The 21,677-nt window shown below is 39.3% G+C and overlaps 2 protein-coding genes and 1 long non-coding RNA gene across 4 annotated transcripts; 1 reads left to right on the top strand and 2 right to left on the bottom strand.

Moving 5' to 3' along the window:
- Positions 1 to 84: 84 nt before the first annotated feature.
- LOC145479902 (G-protein coupled receptor GRL101-like) lies at positions 85 to 13,168 on the bottom strand. Of its 2 annotated transcripts, XM_081458379.1 has the most exons (10): positions 9,940 to 13,168; positions 8,561 to 9,566; positions 7,047 to 7,131; positions 4,234 to 4,302; positions 4,030 to 4,089; positions 3,461 to 3,520; positions 2,437 to 2,469; positions 1,394 to 1,447; positions 975 to 1,037; positions 85 to 226 (listed from the first exon to the last, which is right to left on the bottom strand). In XM_081458379.1, the coding sequence occupies exons 1-10, from the start codon at positions 10,005 to 10,007 to the stop codon at positions 105 to 107; spliced, it is 1,620 nt and encodes a 539-aa protein (XP_081314505.1). In that variant the 5' UTR covers positions 10,008 to 13,168; the 3' UTR covers positions 85 to 104. The 2 variants fall into 2 exon arrangements, with proteins under 2 accessions (XP_081314505.1, XP_081314506.1); XM_081458380.1 differs by lacking the exon at positions 2,437 to 2,469.
- A 635-nt stretch (positions 13,169 to 13,803) lies between these two features.
- Positions 13,804 to 19,001, top strand: LOC145479892 (uncharacterized). Its single transcript, XM_081458369.1, has 4 exons — positions 13,804 to 15,886; positions 16,192 to 16,416; positions 16,747 to 17,755; positions 18,078 to 19,001. Exons 1-4 carry the CDS (start codon positions 14,993 to 14,995, stop codon positions 18,341 to 18,343), a joined length of 2,394 nt encoding a protein of 797 aa, XP_081314495.1. The 5' UTR covers positions 13,804 to 14,992; the 3' UTR covers positions 18,344 to 19,001.
- LOC145479949 (uncharacterized) lies at positions 15,758 to 21,578 on the bottom strand. Its single transcript, XR_014048484.1, has 3 exons — positions 21,330 to 21,578; positions 18,096 to 18,160; positions 15,758 to 15,850 (listed from the first exon to the last, which is right to left on the bottom strand). It is a non-coding gene; the product is annotated as an uncharacterized LOC145479949 (long non-coding RNA).
- Between the last annotated feature and the right edge of the window lie 99 nt (positions 21,579 to 21,677).

Below are 21,677 nucleotides of genomic sequence, written 5' to 3'. Positions count from 1 at the left end.
GTCTTCAAGTTACTATGCTAATTACATTAAAGTAGTATCACATACCATAGCTACATGTATCTTTTTATAATAATCATATGCCACTTGTACATTTTGCTTACTTATTACAATGCTGTTTCATAAGTAACACTTTCCTCTCCAAGAGATCCTTTGGAACCAGTGGAAGATGAATCATCTGTTTTTGGTTTGCATTTTGCACGGTTGAGCTTTTTACCGCCCTCTTGTTCTGTTTAATCAAAGAAATAAAAGAAAATCACATGTATGATCAGGTCATGGTCGATTAATCCATCTATCAAGAGAAGATGATTTTTCTCTTGCCCATCTATCCTTTCCTGTCTCAATACCTCCAAACATTCTTTCATCCATCCATCCACCTGTCGTTCGTCCACCTGCCCACTCATCTATCTACCCATCCATCTCTCTGTCTCTTCTCCTCTCTATTTTTCTCGCTCCTTCCTTCCTTCTTTCCTCCCTCCCTCCCTTCCTTGCTTCCTTCCTCCGTTCCTGAGTCACATCTAATAGCCAGGCAGTCAGTTAACCATTCAACTTGGTAAATGAACAGACAGCTTATCGCTCAATATGTCAGGCAATTTAAAAACGACTGATAGTGCAACAAAGAATATCGAAGCTACGAGTTTGTGGGATTCCTTTCAATTTTGCCCATCTGCACAATGTTATACGACATTAAAGTATTAATGTTATGTTTCCTTCTTTATTCATGCACTATGTTTTTTTTAAAAATGCATGACTAATTAATGTTATTATTCATACCAACGAAATAATGTTGCCCAGAGTTAGTCTTGACTGGTCTACTTTTCTCTGTTAGCTTTGCTGCAGGGTGTTTTTTAAAACGATTTTCGAAACTAAGACTGTTTGATAGACAAACACTGCTATTGTGTCTTTTTGGCAATTAAATAATGCAATGAAGTCAATGAAGTTCTTTGGTATTTTTAAATAACACGGTTCTTGCTTACTTTTTTGCGAGGACAACTTAGGCTGAGTGTCACCTGGTTCCAAACTCTCCTCAGTTTCTTGTTCTGCATTTAGACAAAACAAAAATGCCAAATATTAATGTAGCTATGGACTAATAAGAAAGTCGAGAACAATACTCCTTGCACAAATTCTCTATATTATTGGCGAAAAACGAGTGTGTTTTTAAAACCTAAATTTGTGGGCGTACCTAATCAGCGCTGGTCGCGGGAAGACAGCACGGATCACTCAAAAAATATTGATAAGCAACAAACCTGAAATAAAGATTTTGATTTTGCCTCCCGCGCTGTCTATTTGCGACTCGCGTGTTTAACTGTGACCTGCACTAATTAGACACTCCATCAAGAGCACACTCCACTCAGTAAAAATTTGTTTCTCAAACATAGATATTGTTGCAGCTTACTGGAAGACGAGGCTGGCAAAACAAGACGAATTGTAGTCCTTTTTCGTACGTCTGCTGAAAGAAAAAAAAAAACATAACGTAAGCATTGTTTTAGCTATGCCTTTAAGAATACAGCTAAACTACAGGCTAGCTAGTAGGCCATTGCATATTCGGCATTGTTCAACAGGTTATATTCAGAACGGTTAATACCGGCACGACATTGTCACACCTAAAGTGTAGCTGGTAGCAAATGAGAAAGTCATTCGATTCAGTTCAAATTTGCGAGAAAAATGTTGATGATAAAAGCTGATGCTATAAAAGGAAAGTGAGGAGTGCTGGTATTTGTTGGGAGAGAGCCACAAGACTAGCCCAAGACAGAGAGATCTGGAGGCACCTCGTTAAGACCCCATGTGCCACTGGGCATCATGGGATTGAGTGAGTGAGTATAGAAGGAAAATGTTGACCAGACGTCAAGTAATTTGCCAAACAACAACTGAAACTCGCAAACTATAAAGAAAACAGTTATGGATTGTAAATCCTTAAGCTTTTGCACATGCATGCAAAAAAATATACGGCTTCTTATTTACATATATTCTTTCCGGTGGGGGGTGGGGGGGGGGGGGGGGGGAGGCTAGGCTATCCCAAAGTTTATATTAATTTGAGAGTTCTTAAAATACTCCCAGTTCTGGTGGAACTGGTATTCTTTGCTATATTGTCCCTGAAGCAACAAACAACAAATAGCTACAAATCAGAGGCATAAAATAGATAACTTCAGTAAAGTTTTTCGTAGCACACCGGTCTTGAATATCCCATTCGACTTTGTCTTTGTAAACATGTTTGCTTTAACATTCTTGTGGTTACTGAAAAATCCTGTTACTTGATGCAGGATATTTTATGTGCCTCGAAACATTGCGTAACTAGTTAGCGCGCACTAACCAGTTGCCACTTCAACTTATCTGTGAGCAGGTCCTACAGTAAAGCAAGATCACTGTTCCATATGAACGCTCAAAAGAGTAGTTGAAGTTTGTGTTTATTGGCAATGTAATGCATCATCAATGATTTACCTCGAACAACAGAAATATCTTTTTCTCTTTGCTCTGCATTTAAAAAAGAAAGAGAATTAACCATGCAGTTTCAAAGTGTGTTAGTGAGTCAGTGATATTCCTCACAGAGCAGTTAAAACGAGTCATTTCTACCTTACAGAAGAGCACCAAGTGACATCGCAATTTCCAGTGTTATTCTACATTTTATTTGCTGTCTTTGATAAACAATTATTTTCTCAGTGTGATCAAAAGTGGTCATATTGTTCTGTTTAATTTCCTTACTCGCAGAGAGAACAACGTGCAGGTGAAACCTGTTAGATAGAATTGAATGTATGGGAAGAAATATTTACTTTCGACTAGAGGAGATAAAAACACACAGGGAAGATATAGGCAGACCTACAGTGAGCAGAAGCTTGTTCTGAAAACAAAAAAAAAATCTCTATATGAAAGCATTACGGTCTTATGGTCTTACCACGAGTTGAAAAATAGTTGTTCTATTCCCTGAACCCGTTGAACTATTGTACAATGTGGTACAAAGAAAAAACTTGGTTTCTTTCTCTACCACTACAAGTCTCATCTTCACGGGCTTAGCCACTCGACTAAGTTGAGCCACTAGTATTTCACGTGCAAGTGATTATCTCGCACCCTCGACTAAGGGAGCATTCATTACAAAACAGCTTTTCTGAAAACGCTCTTCAAAGCCGGAAAACATTTTGCAAAACGACGGCGTCACGATAATCATGTGATTTTCCCGACCGAGTTTTCCTCAACCACAAATCCAAAATAGCCAGTGATTGTCATGTTATTAAATTCCTTTGGTGTAAAGTGGATGGAAAACATTTGATGCGTTTTCCGAGTGAAACCTTCATTTTCAAATTCCCCGACACATTGTGGGTAGAGCCTAACACTGGGAAAAATAAGGGACTTGTGGCAGGCTAAACACAATAGGAATTAGATAATGTCGGATCAGTTTGTGAGAAGAGAGAGAAAAGGAAAATAATCTTACAAAAGAAAAAAAAAGAAAAATTATCAAAAAATAAACTACCTTGTTCTGGAGGAGGCAAACCGACAACTGCCAACTCTATCCCCCCGCACTCGGCCTCTCCTTGATACAAATGAAGAAGCAAGCAAACAAAGGTAACCAATCAGATTACGATGATAATTGTGTATCAAATAACTCAAATAAATACCTTCCATGCCATCAGGTTCTTCATTTTCATCTATTCCCTCCTGGTTTTGTTGCCATTTGTCTCTTTGCCTTTTTTTCGCGGGGTTGAAAGGTACTAAAACTATCGCAAAATAGCCAGCAAATCTTTTGCGTGAGTGCCATATATTGCCTTTTATGTACTAAACTTAAGACAGGCATAAAGCAAGAGAGACGATGATCTTGTCGTCTCTTGCATAAAGCTTCCAGTAACAAAAAATAGAGTCTTAAAAAAGTACACGCAATAACAAGTAAATTATATGGGCCGTCATCACCAAAAATATATCCGGGCGTGATAAATTTTGCTGTTTATTTTAATGGCAATGGATTTCAGAATATTTGGTTCAAAGATATCCTCCAGGGAAAAAGAAAAAAACAAACGAACATAAATAACCAAAAAAATAAGTTACCTTGTTCTGGTGGAGGCAAGCCAACAGGTGCCAACTCTATCATTCTGTCCTCGGCAACTCCTTGGAAAAAACAAAGAAGCAAGCAAACAAAACCCACAAATCAATCAATCAGAAATTGCTTCATAACTCATTGTTCAGAATGAATAAGAGATGACCATGGTTAGTTTCTAGTATCATTTGTGAAACCAATTGCGTAAACAATACCTTCCACATCATCATGTTGTACATTATCCTCTATTCCCTGCTGGTCTTGTTGCTCTTCTTCTCTCTGATCTGTTACAATTAGAAGTAAAAATTAAGTATTTAACTGTTAGTAGTGTGGACGACGATTTACTTATCATGTAAACACAAAAAGCAAATCTGTTGTGCTCCCATTACAACTGTTACCAGTCTTACGTCTCAAGAGCTTGAAAAGGACAGCATCTGTGTAAAATTATTCTTTTACTCTGGATCAATTTTTGTGATGTCGCAAAAAGAATTCTTTAGAGGGGGTCGTGAAAGTAAAATACTAAAAGAAATTTCTGTCTATCTCGAAGGGTAGCACTGCACCACAAATTCTGCCACCTTTCCATAGCATCACTTTGCTTACTGCAAACTGAAAAGTTTACATCACCCAGTCGGATTAGTTGATAAAGGCCTCGTGAAAATATTGAGGGGCCGCACGAGGATAAAAAATAATAAAATTTAAAAACGATCTCTGTCTGAAACAATTTAAAAACATGCAAGCTTTCGACTGCCTGAACTACAGTCTTCGACGGATAAAATGGGAATGACAAGAGGCGAAGAAAAAGAAAAAAATTGAATAAAAATTCGTCAAATCCCGAAATAATAAAAACGCAAAAAAAAAAATGAATGTTTGTTAAAAAAGAATGTTATATTGTCCCATACATTGGGAGTCTGTTTGATATGCCACGCTTCCAGTGTCTTTGTTGTTCTAAAACCACATTATTATTTTTATCAATGCTTATATCAAATTATGAAATGAAAAACGGAGTCCCGGTATTCATTTAGGAACAGGAACACCTTCAATAAACCCCATAATTCTTTAGATTATCTACTTTTAGAAACATTTATATTTGAACCGCTCACTTTACGCTTTGTGAGAGCGGAAAAATAGGCAGAGAGTTAAGCGAGAAATACAACAATGGATGTACATTTCATGATAAAGGCACCCATATTTAGTCGACAGGGATTCTATATATTCCAAGCACACAGTGTTCTTAAGGGCACATATTATCTTTTACGAGTGCTAGCTATGCCTTCATTTTCCGTTTTTTACTCTGCTATAGAAATTGGTCTATATTCACTGTATAGAAAGAAGGTGATCTGTACCTTCAAACTAAATTTAAAAAAAATCGTTAGGTCCCGGTGCTCGTTTCCGAGAAAAAACGACGCTTTGTGTTGTGTATATGCACGCGCTCGTGAGCGCGTGTTAATGACGTGAAAATCGTGCGCAGTAGGGATGCGCAAGGCAAAAGAGTTACATCTGTTCTGGCCTTATGTTTACTGTCATGATGAGAATTAAAATCAAGGTAGCTGTCAATTCATGTGCACTATACCTGGGCAATATAATTTTTTTTTTTTTTAACAAACATTCATAATTATTTGCATTTTTATTTTTTTGTAATTTCATGTATTTTTATTCAATTTTCTTGGCTTCTTGCCATTCACATTTTACCCGTCGAAGACTGTAGTTCAGGCAGTCGAAAGCTTGTAATTTTTTTTAATCGTTTCAGCCAGAGATCGTTTTTAAATTTTAGGTATATCTGGTTGGTATCTGGTTAGCCCACATCGAAAACAGCCTTGCAGTCCCGTTTGTAGATGCCCCCCTCGTTCGTTTACTTCTACGAGTTATCAAGCGGACAATTGGACTCTTCTCGCGCCGCTGTCTACCTATCACCATATCAGTCAAGCACCAGCTAAAAGGACCTTTGGCAGATGACCCTTGGATCGCATCGCAGGACAAACTCATACTCTGGTCAGCCTTTACTCTGGCCTTCTTTGCCTTATTACGTTCGAGCGAGTTCACCTCACCATTTTCAATTTAATTCAACCCGCTGATACACCTGTCCGCTCAGACATCAGTTTTACCTCCGATAAATCTTTATCATTGTACCTGAAATCATCCAAAACTGATCCCTTCCGGATGGGCTGTTCCATTACGCTCACCATTCTGGCCGTTCGGTCTGTGCAATACAGGCAATGCGCTGTTACCTGGCTCACCAGCCTTCAGGCAATTCCAACCCCCTTTATTTCTCCTCATCAGGGCATTTCTCACCAGGGACAGTACACTCAATACATCAAGAAACCTGCCTCAATACTCCAAGCAGTCCCTGCCCAGCTGGCCACCACCCATAGTACCCCACGACAAGCTTGGGATCCAAGCACAGGACAATGTAGACCTCGTTAAAGTTATATTAATATTTTTCACTACTTACCTGGCAGTATTTGGGGCATAATTTGGGTGCACACCTTCCACTAACCTATCGCGTGCGTCAGGCTGGGTGGTTCCCTTACCCCACCTTAGTTTTAGCAACCTAAAAGTAGCTAGGTTGGGGGACTTCGTTCTCTGGGTAAGTTCGCTATCACCCCAATTCATTCACTGGCTGTGTCGACTAACCGCTCAAGGCTTTCTGCCCTCATTTATTATCTCTGAGTGCGCCCGCCAACTGCACAGTTTCTGCTGTGGGGTGTGGGTCCGCTAACCGCCCCACTTTGTGTTTGTGTTTTAATTTGCGGTTTGAGTCCGCTAACCGCCCCACTTAATTTGCAGGGTGTGTCCGCTAACCACCCAATTACCAGTCCAGGGTGTGTCGCTACCAACCACTCTCGTTGCTCTCCCAAGGAGTACCCAGTGTCCATGGTCCCATTTACTGCCAGATTTGTCTTTATTTCATTCATACAATATCATTAGAGAGCGAACTGTTGTTAACCAGCGATAAAGTCTTCCTTTGTTTATCAGCTTTATTTATCACGTGATATGCAAGGCAGAGTCATGGAATTATTGTTAAGTATACCTTCTTGGTCTTGATCACAGCAAGGAAATATGCTCTTCAAGTAGTTCCACAGTCTTCCCAGTTTGTTCTTTAAGATGCTTTGAACCTTGGTAAGCGATAAATAAATGTTACTACTTGGTAAACTTAGACATCGTGCCATTTTTATGCTTTGATCTCGAAAAATGTGAGTTTTTGATAAATAGAAGAAGAATGAGCTTTATTACCTGTATATATAGAATACTTACATACATAAGTAGATAATATGTAGGTTTAACCAAGCCTAAAAGAAGAGCTTCCATAAAATACTTTTAATTTACTTGATACAATAACGAACAAAACTAGGAAAACAGACAACACAATATGCAAATTACCACGTGCAAATGTCGAATAGCAAATCCTGAACAAAAGATAGCCCAATCAAAGAAATGTTTCAGTAACTTCTTCAAGAATGGTTATCATTCAAGATAAAGCCAGGAAATGCATTTGAATATTAGTTTTGCCGACGGCTTTGCAGTCATTTGAAATCTGTGATCTGTGTTTAAGACACAGTTGAAAGCTCATTGATTGTCATGTCTTTGCGGCCATCGAGGGAACGAAAACTTCTCCAGCTTTTCCTTACCAGCAAGGTTTTTATTTTACGGTTTTCTTTCCATTTTAAGGCCAAAACAGGCAACGTTTTGTGTTATGAACGAAAAAAATCTTGATGGTTTACCAAATTTTCTTAGGTATGGGACTCCGCTCGCACGCCTTCGACGTGCAGCAGCTCCGCTACAACTGTGCAGATGTAACAAAAGTTACTCGCAGTAACTGAGAAGCTTAACTTAAGCCAAGTAATTTATTTGCATTTTTAAGATTACAAATTGGCTCACAATAAGCTCGGCGAGAGAAAAAAAATGAAAAACACGCTAAAAGGTATAAGATACATGTAAGAAAAAAAAAATGAATCTCAGAGTTTGAAATTAGGCACTATGGTATGAATTGAAAAGCTGTTCGAATACTTAGAAGCTAAAAGACATATATCTAATTTCCCGTAGTTTGTTTTGACTTGATCAAAACAATAGGTAAGTTTTGAGGCAAATCTAGTTTTTTAACTTTGACTGGATTAGAATTCTGATAGATTATCTGTGTGGGAAAACAGCTGCTGTATGATTCTTAACTTTGGTCTGAAGAAAAATCAAAGGTGTTCATTTGTGCTTGACTCCCGTATCTTTGACTAGAATTTCCCGTCAAGAAGATATTACCCTGCATTGCACACAGGAGGTAGTAACCGGTGGTTTGTAGTATATGACGCAGGCTAGAAGATGAGCGCAGTTCTTTTTGGTTCATTTTCAATTTTACTTACTGACCTTTTTACTAAAAATGGGGAGGGGGAGGGGGAGGGGGAGGAGAGGCTGAAGCCTCCACCAGCCCCTGCTTCCGCACAGTCCCTGGGCAGAAGGCTACAGGTGAAGAAAGAGTAACGTCCACGTGGATATTGTATTACTGCAGATAAACAAAATAGTCTCAAATTTTAGAAGCAAGAAACTGGTTCTTACCTGTGGTGTAGATAACGTGTACAGGATGGGGTTTAAGGCCGAGTTTATCGGGAGCACAAACACAGCTAGCCACACAGCTAGGTCTCCAGGAGAAGAGAAAGACTTTTCCAAGATCGACCTGAGTCCAATGACTATCACGGGCATCCAGCAGGCACAATCGGTAAGGATGATACAGAAAACCCGCCTAGCAAGGGCTCTTTCTCTTTTTGCGGTGGCTGATTTGGATCTGGCTTGGATCTCTCTGGCAGTACCTTGGCGGGCCATACGCCGACTCGATAGGTAGGACTTAGCGAATATCATGGTATAAGCAACCGTGATAAAGAGGAAAATGGCAAAGTTAAGGCCAACAAAGAAAGCAGCGGAGTACTCCCATCCTACTGGCTTTTTAGAAGTAAGTTGCAGTGGCAGGCAAACAACAGATCTGCCATAGTAAGTGTGGTACCCGTAGGGGTGATCAAAATACGGAAGGCCAAACATTGGAAAGAATGCAATCAGGAAACCAACAACCCAGATAATGAAGCACAGAATGTGCGTCGCCCTTTGCGTAAGAGCAGTACCATCGTAAGGGAACACAATATTCTTAAGCCGGTCAGCGGAGATCAGAGACATCATCATTAAAGACACCTCACTGGATAACAAAGCGATAGCCCCTGTAAGCTGACAAGACCAACCAGTACGCCACTTGAAGTCATGCAGGTAATACTTCCCAGACCACAGAAGATCTTTCGTACCCACTGTGTATAGATATATTCCGTTCAAGCCATCAGACACCGCCAAATGCCTTAACATGATGTTCTGTACCACGTTTTTTTCTTTGAAGATCCTTCTCCAGATGAGAACGAATACCGAACCAATGATTGAGAGGGATCCTATCACCCAGATACTTGTCCTTGGGGCTGGATTCCTGAACATGCTCTCACAATTGGCAAAGTTGTCGTTGAAAGCAAAGTCACAGCCAGCGTCTTCCTTGTGCAGATGGCAGCACATCAGGTTTGTGTCCACAGTCCTAAAATCCATTAAATACCTGTATTACAATCATAGAGCACTTTGGGAAAGGTACCCTTTCTTTAGTAACCTACAAGAACTCTCTTGTCAAATGTGAGATTAAAATTGCTATCTTTTGTTGTAACAAATCATGCACTTGGAGATTTGAGACTTTTTCCTATAGTTATAATAGTGGCATAGGACGAAATAAGAAACATCATGCAGACTGTAGCTACCACAGCGTCATCTTATCCTCGACTATATGAAGTTGAATTTATGCTTAACTGTGCTCAAGACAGGTTAATCTCGTTCAACAATGATAAGAATGAAAAGCCTTTTCTTACTGATTAATTCGTGGTTGGTCTAGTTAAATCACGATCTATTGACAATCTTACACTCTCATGATGTCCTTTAAATTCTTAAAGAATCCCTCTGGAAGCTCGTTCATCTCGTTGTAATGCATGTATCTGTAAGTTAAGAAGTTCCATAAATGGTGTATTCGTTACAAGTACCAAGATTTGTATACATAAAGGTCTACAACTCAATTTGGTAATAACTGGGTGAAAAGAATGTGAAAATTGGACCAGGTTGCAAGCCGAGTCCAATTTGGCCTTCATAAAAAAAGTTTTGAATTACATTATTTCTGTTGCCGATACTTCAATTCAACAACGTTTGAAGTTTTTGGATCATAACTTATTCTACAAGTCCAGCCAGTTTTTGCAAAGTAAAACTTCTATACGACCAAAACCATGTGCTTACATCCGCGTTACAAAGTTTCTTACTTAGTACTTTATATAACGTTCACGCAATGTCAAATTCGATTAAAGATAGAAAACTACAGTTCTGCGGCAGTGACATCCTCCCCTCGTGTTCGACCCATCTAATTGGCGAACACTCTTCCAGTAGCGCCAATTTAGTTACAGGACATTTCATTACATCAAACTTGGTCTTCACTTTAGATGCTCGTACAATATTGTCCAGGAAAAACTTTCACGATTCTACCAAGAGGCCACTAACCACTTGTGACTGCATAGTCATTAACTAGTATCAAATCTCCGATCTTGACAGTGGCGGTAGGCTGTAGCCATTTCTTACGGTTAATCAGACCAGGTAGGTACTCTCGTAACCACTGATTCCAAAAGTGGGTCGCACCTCGCCAACGTTTGTGACTTGATATCTTCTTGTCAACAAAGAAACCGGGTGGTTAGTTAAGAGTTCCTCTTCCCATGATGAACTGATTCGGAGTTACAACTTCAAGAGCATCCACATCTGAGCTTACTTCAGTCAGAGGACGACTGTTCACAAGCCATTCCACTTCAGCAAAGGCGGTTAACAACACTTTGTCAGTAAGGACTTAATTCTGTAGGACAACATCTACGGCTTTCTTGCACGATCTCATAAGGCGCTCCCATACACCGCCCATATGAGGCGTGGCTGGAGGGTTGAACACCCACTGAATTCCTTCTTGACTCAACACACCTCCTATCGTATCTTGGTTCCAATCATCGTTGCACACGTGTAACTCACGGTTTGCTCCTACAAAATTTGTTCTATTGTCAGAGTAGATGACAGTTGGTTTACCTCTTCTAGCAATAAATCGTATTGAAGGAGTCAGTAAATAAGGAAAATGCAACTTCCAAATGAATTGCTCTAATCACCAGGCAAATAAAGAGACAGCCATATCTCTTCTCCTGTTTTCTTAGATGCTTCACCTTAAGCAGTCCAAAGAAATCCACACCAACTTTAGAGAATGCTGGTGCAATTTGTAAACGATCATATGGGAGACTCCCCATCATGAGTAGGACTGATTTTGCTCCTCGCCGTCAACAGCAAGAACACTGATGAAGAATCTTTTGTACTGTAGCACGGCAGCGCAAGATCCAACTCATTTTGGACATGGAGCACTCCTTCATGTTTCAGTCTCTCATGACAATTCATGACGGTGATACAGGTAAACTCATGATCGGGTGATATCACTATCTACTATCACTATCGGGTGACGACTGCAAAATGGAATGTCGGCTCTCTCAATTCGACCACCGGCACGAAGAATTCCATGTACATCAAGAAGGGTGTTAGACATTCCAATGTACTCTTGTTTGAAACATGTTGTTTCGACTTGAGTGCTGCAAATTCTTGAGGAAATGATTCTTCTTGGGTACTGCGGATCCAAAACTTTCGGGCTTGCTCTATCTCTTCAACCAACAAAGTACCAATATGACGTTCCGATTTCGAGTGCCTACAGTTGTAGATAAACTGGGCAAGACACGCAGTTACTCTGAGAAACGTGGTCAGAGATGAGTACTTAGTTGGAGAAAAGTACTGTCCTTTGGATCTTTCACCACACCAATCCAGGTCACAGTCGTTTCTTGGGCCTGTGGGTCATCAATGGATTACTTGGAAGGTTCAAGCATTGAATTTCTCTTCGGCCATTTCTTTTCAGGTAGGAGCAAGAAGGTAGGACCATTTAGCCAACGACTGCCAGATGTGATCGTAGTTACTAGTAATCCCCTGTTACCATCATCACCTGGGTTTAACAGTCCTGGACAGTGATTCCATTGTCAGGGCTCGGTTGAATCCAGGATCTCACCAATTCGGTTGGCGATAAAGGCGGGGTGGCGTTACACACTTCATGAATCCACTGAAACCCAGTGCTGCTATCTGTCCAGGAATAGGTAGAGTCAATGATATAATCATGTTCCGTGATTACTACCAATGATAACCTCACACACGAAATAGCAGCCTGCAATTCAAGGTTTGGTATGCTTAAGGGTTACTTGGGTGCCACCCGAGTCTTGGCCGTAACAAATGCACATTTTACTGCTCCACTGACATAGCAGATTCGAATATAAGCCACTGAGCAGAGTGCCTGTTCGCTGGTATCCCCAAAGACATGAAGCTCCATTTCTGATGGGCTGTCTGGAACATGACAATAAAAACGGGGGATGCGAAATTGTGAAATTCTACCCAGCTGTTCTTGCCACTTAGACCACTCCTCTAGAAACTCTGATGGCAGTACATCATCCTAACCAATACCAAACTGCCACACTAGCTGAAGAAGGATTTTTGCCCTGACCAGGAATGGACCTAGGAATCCAATGGGATCAAAGAGTGATGCTATCAGGCTCAGCATCTTGTGACGAGTGTCGGCCATGTTCCACTTCACAACTTCATAGACAAAACAGTCTGAATTGGTGTCCCAGATGACACCAAGAGCACGTTCCACAGGCATTATGACATTTTCATCCACGAGAGCTTTTTCCAGTGCTGGTATTTGCTCAATCACTTTTTCCTTATTTGAGATCTGCTTGGTCAAGTGAAAACCACCCAGGTTAAGCATTTCATCAAATTATTGTTGCAGTTCCATAGCTTCATCGGTTGATTTAACAGACTTGAAAAAGAGTCATCCATGTGAAAGTTTCGCTTCACAGCTAGAGCGGTGATTAGAAACTCCAACTCATTACCTTCCGCACTTCTCAACAAGGCATAGTTGGAACAAGTAGCCGTACATTTCCCTCCAGTGTGGCTTTCACAACGAGAGAGGGTTTGCCAAATCTGGATTCCTATTCCTTCAGTGCTTCATAGTAAGAATCTCCACTGTAACCACATCCTTCATTTGGAGACTTAGCTCTTCCAATCACAGAATTCTGAAGATGTTGCATTTTTCTATTAAGGGCCCATGAACCGATTCATGCGCGCGCTCGCGCGCGTTGCTAAGGAGGTGAAATTTCACGGTCGGCCTGAGCGTGGAAAATGTAAAAACTCAATAACTTACAAATTCGCTTAAATTTTAGATATTTTTTTCTTTGTGTTTCACAAGATTCAAACTAAAAAAAAGTACAAGCAAAGACAAAATAAGTGAAAAAGAGAAACACAGGAGCAAACGAAAGAGAAAAACTGACTCCGTGTGGCTTTGTTTGATCTTACCGGAGTGCACTGGTGGTGTAAATTGGGCACGCCCTGAGACGGTAACTTCCAATGTATATCGGGCGCACTTCCAGTTTCTTTAAATGCTAAAGAAGACGCGGTTTTTCATTAAATCCAGCCTTTTTCAACGAGTTTCGATTAAAGCCAACGCTGAAAAGATAGCTATGCATTCCTTTTTCGAAGTCATGTTTTTTTCAGAAAATTTCGAATTTTTCAATATTTTGAAATTTCTCAAAATGTGACCTTTAAGAAATGAAACAAAATCTATGCATAGAGTAATGAGGATTTAATATGAAATATTAAATCAATGAAAAAAATCCCGATAAACTCAGGTAAATTAAGGCATGGGCCCAGACTGAAAAATGCATTTTTTAAACATAAATTAGTGTTGTTCAAAGAGGTTTTAATAAAATCGAACGAAATTTGGTCCACTTAACATAATTGACATTGCGACTTCCCTGGTAAAATATCACGTGATTTAGTCACGTGATCGACGTTCAAGGAAAGCCGATAAGAGCTGAAAAATAGACCATTTTCAACAAGAAATGGCAACACTTTTTCTGTAATTCTTGAAAAATGCAGTGGTACCTTTTAAATGTCGGATACTTAAACTGTTAAACTGTGCTTGGCCTTAGACGAAATTGTGGTTTGTGTAGAAGTAGTTTCTAGCCAATATAAAAACATACTATAAAACCATCGTTTCTTGTGAATTTAAATGACAAATAAAGTGATTTTCTAAAAAGGCCAAGCACAGAGATATGGAAGACATTATGATACACAAGTATTTGGAAGTAAAAACAGGATATCCAAGTTTAAAAGTGTTGCCATTTATTAAAATACCCTCCCCACGAGACTGTTGTTCGCCATCTTGAATTTGCCATATTGGCCGAGCAGATCACCGAAAAGATAACCTGGGAACGACAATTTTCGTTGTCCTAGAGACGAAATGGCCAATAAGATCAATGATTTGATATCAGGCCAGGCTCCAAGATTCAAAATGGCGGAAGAAGAAGCATTGATGTGGTCGTGGTTTGACTAATTTTTCCAATGTTTTTACCCGTTTTAATACGAAACATTTAACTACAGAAGCTGAAAGGTCAAAAATGATGCTTCTGCTACTAGGAAGGCAGCCTAAATAATGTATATTTTCGTGTTTCTAGGTGAAAAGGTGAGAATAAATGACCAAATTGTAACGAAATGCTTATTATTGTAGATTGATGTTGTGGTTCGTGAGAAAAAAAATTAAGCTTATTGCTCACAGCTTACATGAGCCTTCGTTGACATTTATAATTGACATGCGCGAGATTTTGGCGGAAAATTCAACCGAGCTAATCAGTGAGCAACGATCCGTTTCTGATTTATGTAGATGTTATGCTCTTTCTACAAAGATTGCAATTATATGTCTAAAGGTTTTCTATAGCAAAACTACGGGAGTGACTTGGTCTAAAGGTAATTTTCGACAGAAAAGCCGTGTTCTTTGTATAATTCTGTGAGCAGAAACTGTTAGATTTGGCGCCATAAATGGCCTCTTTCTTTGGATGTGGATTTGCTCGAGTTGCGGTCAAACACAGTTTCGTAAAACCAACTGGCAAAGTTGAGTATGACCACGACAACCGCTTGAGAAACTACCTAGCAGTATTTCAAGGACACCAAGAGCGATATGAGGTAGACAAACATTCTTTTGTCAAACGCTCCAAGAGCCTAGTAAACCATTTTGGAAAATGGAAGCTAAAAACTAACAAGGATGAATACACAGAACATTTCAGCCCCAACAACTGGGAAAAGCTGACCGAATATGAAAAGAAGCAACACACTCGTACAAATTGCGAGGCTTGTGATGTTCATCACTTTCCTTTTCAATCTTTATTTCCTATGTGGAATCAGAAAGAAAACTGTATTACACAACAAGGTTTTCACAAGAACATTAAGAGCTGCATTCTTAAACCATCATGCCGTGGAAATATGAAGGTCACAAAAAAGGCTATAAAAACAGCTACTTCACAGATTTATGAAAAAATAAATGCCCCATTTAAAAATATATTTGGGGTGACATTTGCGAAGGCACAAACCACTGTTTCTGAGTTGGGTCTTGAAGACAAAAAATCACATGCTGAAAAGAAAAAGAAAAGGAGAAAAAAATCCACAGTTGACAAGAGTTGCATCCAGGAGAAATGGTCAGAAAAGGACTGTGACACCATGCTTTCCACTAGACAGACCTACAGCCAGCGACAGGAGCAGCGATTGTCACTTTTCTTTGAAAGTCCAGAAGATGCAGAACAAAGGGCCAATAAAAGGAAGCGACAGGAAGAAGAAGGCCAACGTAAGAAGAAAAGGCACTCTCAACGGCCAGATGATCTTGACTTTGACAAAGACGGGCTCCTGGAAAAAGTTAATGCAATGAGGGATGGAGATAAGGTTAGTAAAACATACATTGTGTAACCAGACAAAGTAAAAAGGGCAAAAAAGGTAAAGCCACCCTCTAGCCTGTGCATGTATTACAAAATAGTAATAAACTGCAATAAAAATAAGATATTTAATCATTATAATTATAATAGACTTACTAGGGCAGTACTACTAACAACTGAATCTGGGTGAAACTAATGATAAAGTGGTAATAACTGTAATTACCCTGAAGCCAGAATCAATTACACAAAAATCTCAGGCCAGAGAGAAATTTACTTGGCAAAAAAAAAGTTGAAAGGTGTACCCTTCTTTTCCAGATCAATTACTCAGAACTTGCCCGTCAATATGGTGTGATGGAAAAGACAAAACTGGGAAATATGGTTGTCAAGGAGTTCCTGGAAAGTAAAGGAGTACAGTTATCCAGATTCCAGCAATTCAGACAGGAAAAACCAGCAGCCAGACGAAAAATAATCCGAATGCAAGGTGGAGAGATCTCAGTACCAGTTCCAAGAACAAACAACGAAATAAGGGAAACTTTAATGGTTAGTACAGTGCAGTAAACTAAATATAAATGAATTCAAAAAGAACTTTTCTTTACTTTTTCAGCCAGGATCCATAAATCTGCATATACTGAATTGTAGACGATGCATGTAATGTATTTTCAAGACTTCTCATGATACATCTATATCTCATAAAGATGTACATGTAGAGCTCTTTGAATTATGGCCAATTGCCAAGAGAGCTCAGCTAATTATTAAATGAGAATATGCAAAGTTTGCTAGGTATTGCATTACAATGTCACATGAGTACACAAAATACTTCAACATGCATAACTCTGGATTCATTAATTTGTGTTGTGTTTCCTTTTTCAGAGCAAAATTGAAAGTGGAGAGTTCATTCTCGGCGAAATGATTGTCCCCCAAACATTCAAAAAGGTGTTGCTGACAAAGGAAGGTACCCTCAAGACTGAAAGATTTACCGTATCTGGCCGTAAGATCCCTCTCCTAGAAATAAGGACACGCATGCTAAAAGAGCAGGAATCCCTGGGTTTACTACGAATTCACAATGATGACTACTACACTGCCATGACAGATACTGAAGTCAGATCCAGACTTATTCAGCTTGGTGAGGATGCCAACACAGGGGATGAAAGTGAAATCGAGTCTAAAGAGAGATTAAAAGCAATGGAAAGAAAGCGGCACATCATGGTTTGGGGTGACAACTCCACCCTTCTCAACCATGGTCACCTTCTACTGACAGTTAATTCAGTATATGATGAGGCCCTGTATTACACCAATGAAGAAATGAAAGCAAAAGGCAAAGGAGACATTGATGTACAGTCTGTAGTTGAAAGACCCCAAGTCTACATTCTGGGGAGATGTGGTTCCTCTGAAGTTGATCAGCTAGCCTACATTAACACCAGAAAGGCCTGTTTACAGAGTATGAACATTAAAATCACCACTTCAAATGGAGTTGAGATTACTGATGTAATGCGCTTTTTTCATGGAGATGGCCCCGAGCAACAATTTGAGGCTGGAGAACAGAAAGGGGGAAATGCTGGATGTGCAAGTTGCAGTGGTGATGCAAGAAAGTACAAAGACCTCGCAGTTTCTCTTTGCAAACCTCACCTTACTCTCTCAGAACGGTTGAGGAAAGTTCTACAGGGGCCTGCTGGGAAAAATAAAAGGAATGCTGGTTTGAAGCCATTTAAAGATCTTCGCTTAGAAGAGTTGAGAAGTGAATGCAGAGCCCGAGGCCTCGAAACTGATGGACAAAAGAAGGACCTTCAGGAAATTCTCAAAGAAGAGATTGGTGGAATTCAACGGGTGCCAGCAATGATGTTCTTTGACCAAGAGAAAACACTAGCAGACCTTGGTTTAGGTAGGCATTGCATACTGTCTATTACCAATATTGTGAACATCAAGAGACAGATCTAAAAAAAATTTGTACACAGTACAGTATGATCTTTTTCCTTGGCCTGTGTTCTGGGTAGGATGATATATTTGTTGGGAAGTTTACAGCAATGATACATGCACTAGTCAATGTACAGTGTACATGTAACATCTATTTACAAATGTATAAATGTTTACAAATGCATGGTACTTGTTACAAGTTCGCGTATATACAGTAGAATTTTACATAAAAATAATGACAAGTGGGCCATTCATAAGCATAAAAATCTTGAAAATCTTATTTCAAACAGGAAACTATGAAGTCTTACCTACAGAGCCTCTTCATGATGTTAAGGAACACATTGCCAATGTTCTCACTGAGTTACCTTCACACCTTGAAAAAGATGAAAAAATTGCATTTCAGGACATCATTGAGTGTTCATTTGCTGGAAAGGAAAAGCTACGTGGCTGTGATTATCGACTTGCAGCTGTCATAGTGGCTCAATACTTAAGAGGTGATGATCAAAACATTTTACAGACTAAAGCAGATCTCACAATAATGATAAACAATTTTTGAGTTCTTTTTTTCTATTTGGTGATGGCCATCCTTTTTGATATTTAGCAGCATATGGTGAGGACACAGAGGCTGTTCATACTATTATGTTGTTTAAGGATATTTGAGAATTTCATTTATATGTTTCTGTTTAGAACTTTCACAGCTATTAATAAAACAAAATAATACAAATGTCAGTTGAGGAACAATATGAAACAATGGAAGTAGAATTATTTTGTTACGATAACTCTTACAGTAGTGAGTGCTAGCCAGACAATTGACTACAGTACAATGTACACGAGCACGTAGTCAGGAAATTATAGTCTGACTAGTCATACAATAATAACTTACAGCACAGATTGTGCTCCAAGATAGAGTCATGTATTTGTTGTAGTTTAAAATGAAGTCCAGGTCAATATTATTTGAAACTAGTTTGATTTGTATTTTCCTTTGCTCCAGAATTTATTACCATAACCCTTAAACAAATGAAAAACAATTCAAACTAGTTTGAAATCATTTTGACCTGAAATTCATTTTAACATGTGCTACAGAACTCTTAAGAATGGACTTGAACTAGGCTACATGTAGCTATTGACAGCACTATTGCCTGACATATTATTATAATTGTGTTTTATCTCTTGTCAACAGGCAAAGTAAGACCTAAAATACAGACACTGCTGGATTCCCTCACAGTGCTCAGTAAACTACTCTACTTGCCAGCCCAATCACGCTCTCCAAAGTTAGTGTTACGTCTTCACAACCAAGCATTCATCCATGCCATGATATGCAAAGACATCATTGGGCAACCAAAGTCCCTAACAAGCAGAAAGCTCTATGGTCGTTACTGGCATTCTCTGACAGCTCATGCTGGAAAGCAGAGTAGGATTATCTCAGCAAAATCCACCAACACCGAGGAGGAAGAAAGGCACTTTAACACTCTACAAGGTGTCACCAGATTGACTAGTAGGAGACCTGGTGATATCATCACTCCAAGCCTGATCCGCCTTCAAGCTGAACAGAAGCTTGCAGAAAGTAAGCAAGGCAATGCTGTTAAAATGCAGGAATCACAGATTTCAAAATACTACAGCACTTTACCACCACTCCCCAACACAACTATACCTAATCGTTACATCGTCAACAATCCCAAGGAGTACCAAGCCCATTTACAAGCCATCAGTGACTTCATTGCCTGTGGTGAAGGTGTCTGGTGGCGTCAGATCTTGTCTGGGGTGGAATTTTTTGATGGCCCTGATGAACCAAGTACCAGACCCCAGGGACCAAACCTTCACCATTTCAGATCAAGTGATCTCAAAAAAGAAGAACAACACCTTCAGCAAAGCTGGGAGAGATGCCTGAATAATGATGCTGTTGTAATCCCCCACAGGATCATCAGATTGTATGACCAGAAAGGTGACTGCACCAGAATCATACACACAAATTTTTTACACAGAGAGAATAATGAAAGTGATGCAGACAGTACACCACTTCAGGAAAGTACATATGCAGATGATGCAGCAGATATGGAATGCCAGGAAGAATATCCTGACTTGGCTTATCAAGGTGAATGTGGAGAAGACATCGATGAGGATGAAAATGGAGAAGAGATAAATGTAACAGGACTGGAAGAGGTAGTCACATCTGTAGTGAAAGATCTGTCCATTGACTACACTGACGATGAGGATGAGGATAATTATGAAGTTTCAGAGCTACAACCTCTTGCAGCAGCGAAAAGAAACCAGCAAAATAAGAGCTCTCATTCTCTTGCCAAGTCCAGCAGTCCACAAGTGAAAGAAATCAAAACCAAACTCTGTGCAAATATAGTGAAAATAGTTGGGGAGACAGATCGCCTGTACAAACTGGACACTGCAAGACAAAACCTTAAAGAACATCCCAGAAATGACTTTTACAAAAGAAATTATGAAAGCCTTCTTGCACCTGTTCAGACTCAAATACTGGCCCATCACACCGCTCTTAAGAAACAACACAAAGAATGGGAAAAACAATACTACCTCAGCCATGATTGTTCTGAACCAAGCTTACAAGTCATAAGAAGAAACAAGGAGCAGTATTCAATTTATAAAAATATGCTCTTGTGTGAAGAACTTTTAAAGTATTGGAAAATAACTGTTCACTTATGAACAAGCATAGCATTATAAGATATGAATCGCCTTCGTCTAGGCAATATACATGTAAGCTCAAGTTGTATGAGCATCGACAATATAAATTATACATTGTAATTATATAACACTTAATTTAAATCAAAATTGTTGATGAAAAACCAAATTATAATAACATTATGCTACGAATATAACAAGGTAATTAAAAAGAGTTTGGGACAAGGTTTTTCATTGCACACATACAGCTGTAATAATTTGGGACAAAGGTTTTCCATGGCACACATACAGCTGTAGTAACTTTAAAAGATATATATTTTAGCACACATTTTCAACATAATGATATAGAACTATTTCTTCCATGTGTCAAAAAAAACTCACATAACCTTAACTAAGTGACTGTTAAGTTATAGAGAGCACATGTACAATTAATAGAAAAAAACATGAAAACTCCTATTTATCCACTTTCCACAGTCGTCGTATTTTTTATGAATAAATTCATTAACCAAACAATTTTATTTCCATGTATTAAAAACTAAATTCCTTTCAGATGCGAGCTCCAATACATTATCCGGAGTTTTGGTGTGTTTCTGTTGACCCAAAATAAAATTCTCCCAACCAAACTTCAAATGAACACACATTGCTACTAAGGAGAAGTAACAACCGAATCATATTCAGTCAGCGGTCCAAAACGGGCAAATTTGCCATCTTAAGTTTCGGAAACGAGTAATCTGAATAAAAAAACGGCCACTTAAACGAATTAAACTAAACGTTAATCATCTGGATTACTGTGGAAGCAAGACTTCGTGTAGCTCGCGGTCGTACATGGTAATAAAGGTTATTTGTGTACGTTTGAAAGCTTATTCGAAAACTTCAAGAAATAAAACAATGCTTACCTTTATTGACTCAAGCCATCTTTGTTTTTCCACTCGATGATCTCAACAAAAACAGGATATAAGAAGTAGAGAGTTCATCTTCCCGAAAAAATACACGAACATGGCTACTTTGTAGATATCGTTCGGCAAACCAGTCGGAGCCTTCGGCCGCCATTTTGTTTCATATTGGTTCGGTTCGCTGCTAGTTCCCAGGACTCTTTGTGTTTCAGAACCCGGCCAAAACAGAACTTGGCCCTTGCCTTAATTTTCCTGAGAAGTAATTTGCCTTGGAGCCGTTACATTTTTTCAGTATTAGTCACGTGACCATGGGTGTGGCCTAATGACGTCATCACTAGTGTTACTGATCAT

The sequence above is a fragment of the Orbicella franksi genome, chromosome 2, assembly GCF_964199315.1.
Source record: "Orbicella franksi chromosome 2, jaOrbFran1.1, whole genome shotgun sequence".
Taxonomy (NCBI): Eukaryota; Metazoa; Cnidaria; class Anthozoa; order Scleractinia; family Merulinidae; genus Orbicella; species Orbicella franksi.
The sequence above is the reverse complement of the archived record's forward strand: the minus strand, read 5'-3'. Positions and strand labels throughout refer to the sequence as shown.

Coding starts and splice junctions, on each gene's coding strand:
- LOC145479902 (XM_081458379.1), bottom strand. CDS start 10,007: ATGCATTACAACGAGATGAACGAGCTTCCAGAGGGATTCTTTAAGAAT. Junction 9,567..9,939: donor TTAAAGGACATCATGAGAGT/GTAAGATTGTCA, acceptor AATGGATTTTAG/GACTGTGGACACAAACCTGA. Junction 4,303..7,046: donor CTGTGATCAAGACCAAGAAG/GTATACTTAACA, acceptor TAATTGTAACAG/ATCAGAGAGAAGAAGAGCAA.
- LOC145479892 (XM_081458369.1), top strand. CDS start 14,993: ATGGCCTCTTTCTTTGGATGTGGATTTGCTCGAGTTGCGGTCAAACAC. Junction 15,887..16,191: donor CAATGAGGGATGGAGATAAG/GTTAGTAAAACA, acceptor CTTCTTTTCCAG/ATCAATTACTCAGAACTTGC. Junction 17,756..18,077: donor ACTAGCAGACCTTGGTTTAG/GTAGGCATTGCA, acceptor TATTTCAAACAG/GAAACTATGAAGTCTTACCT.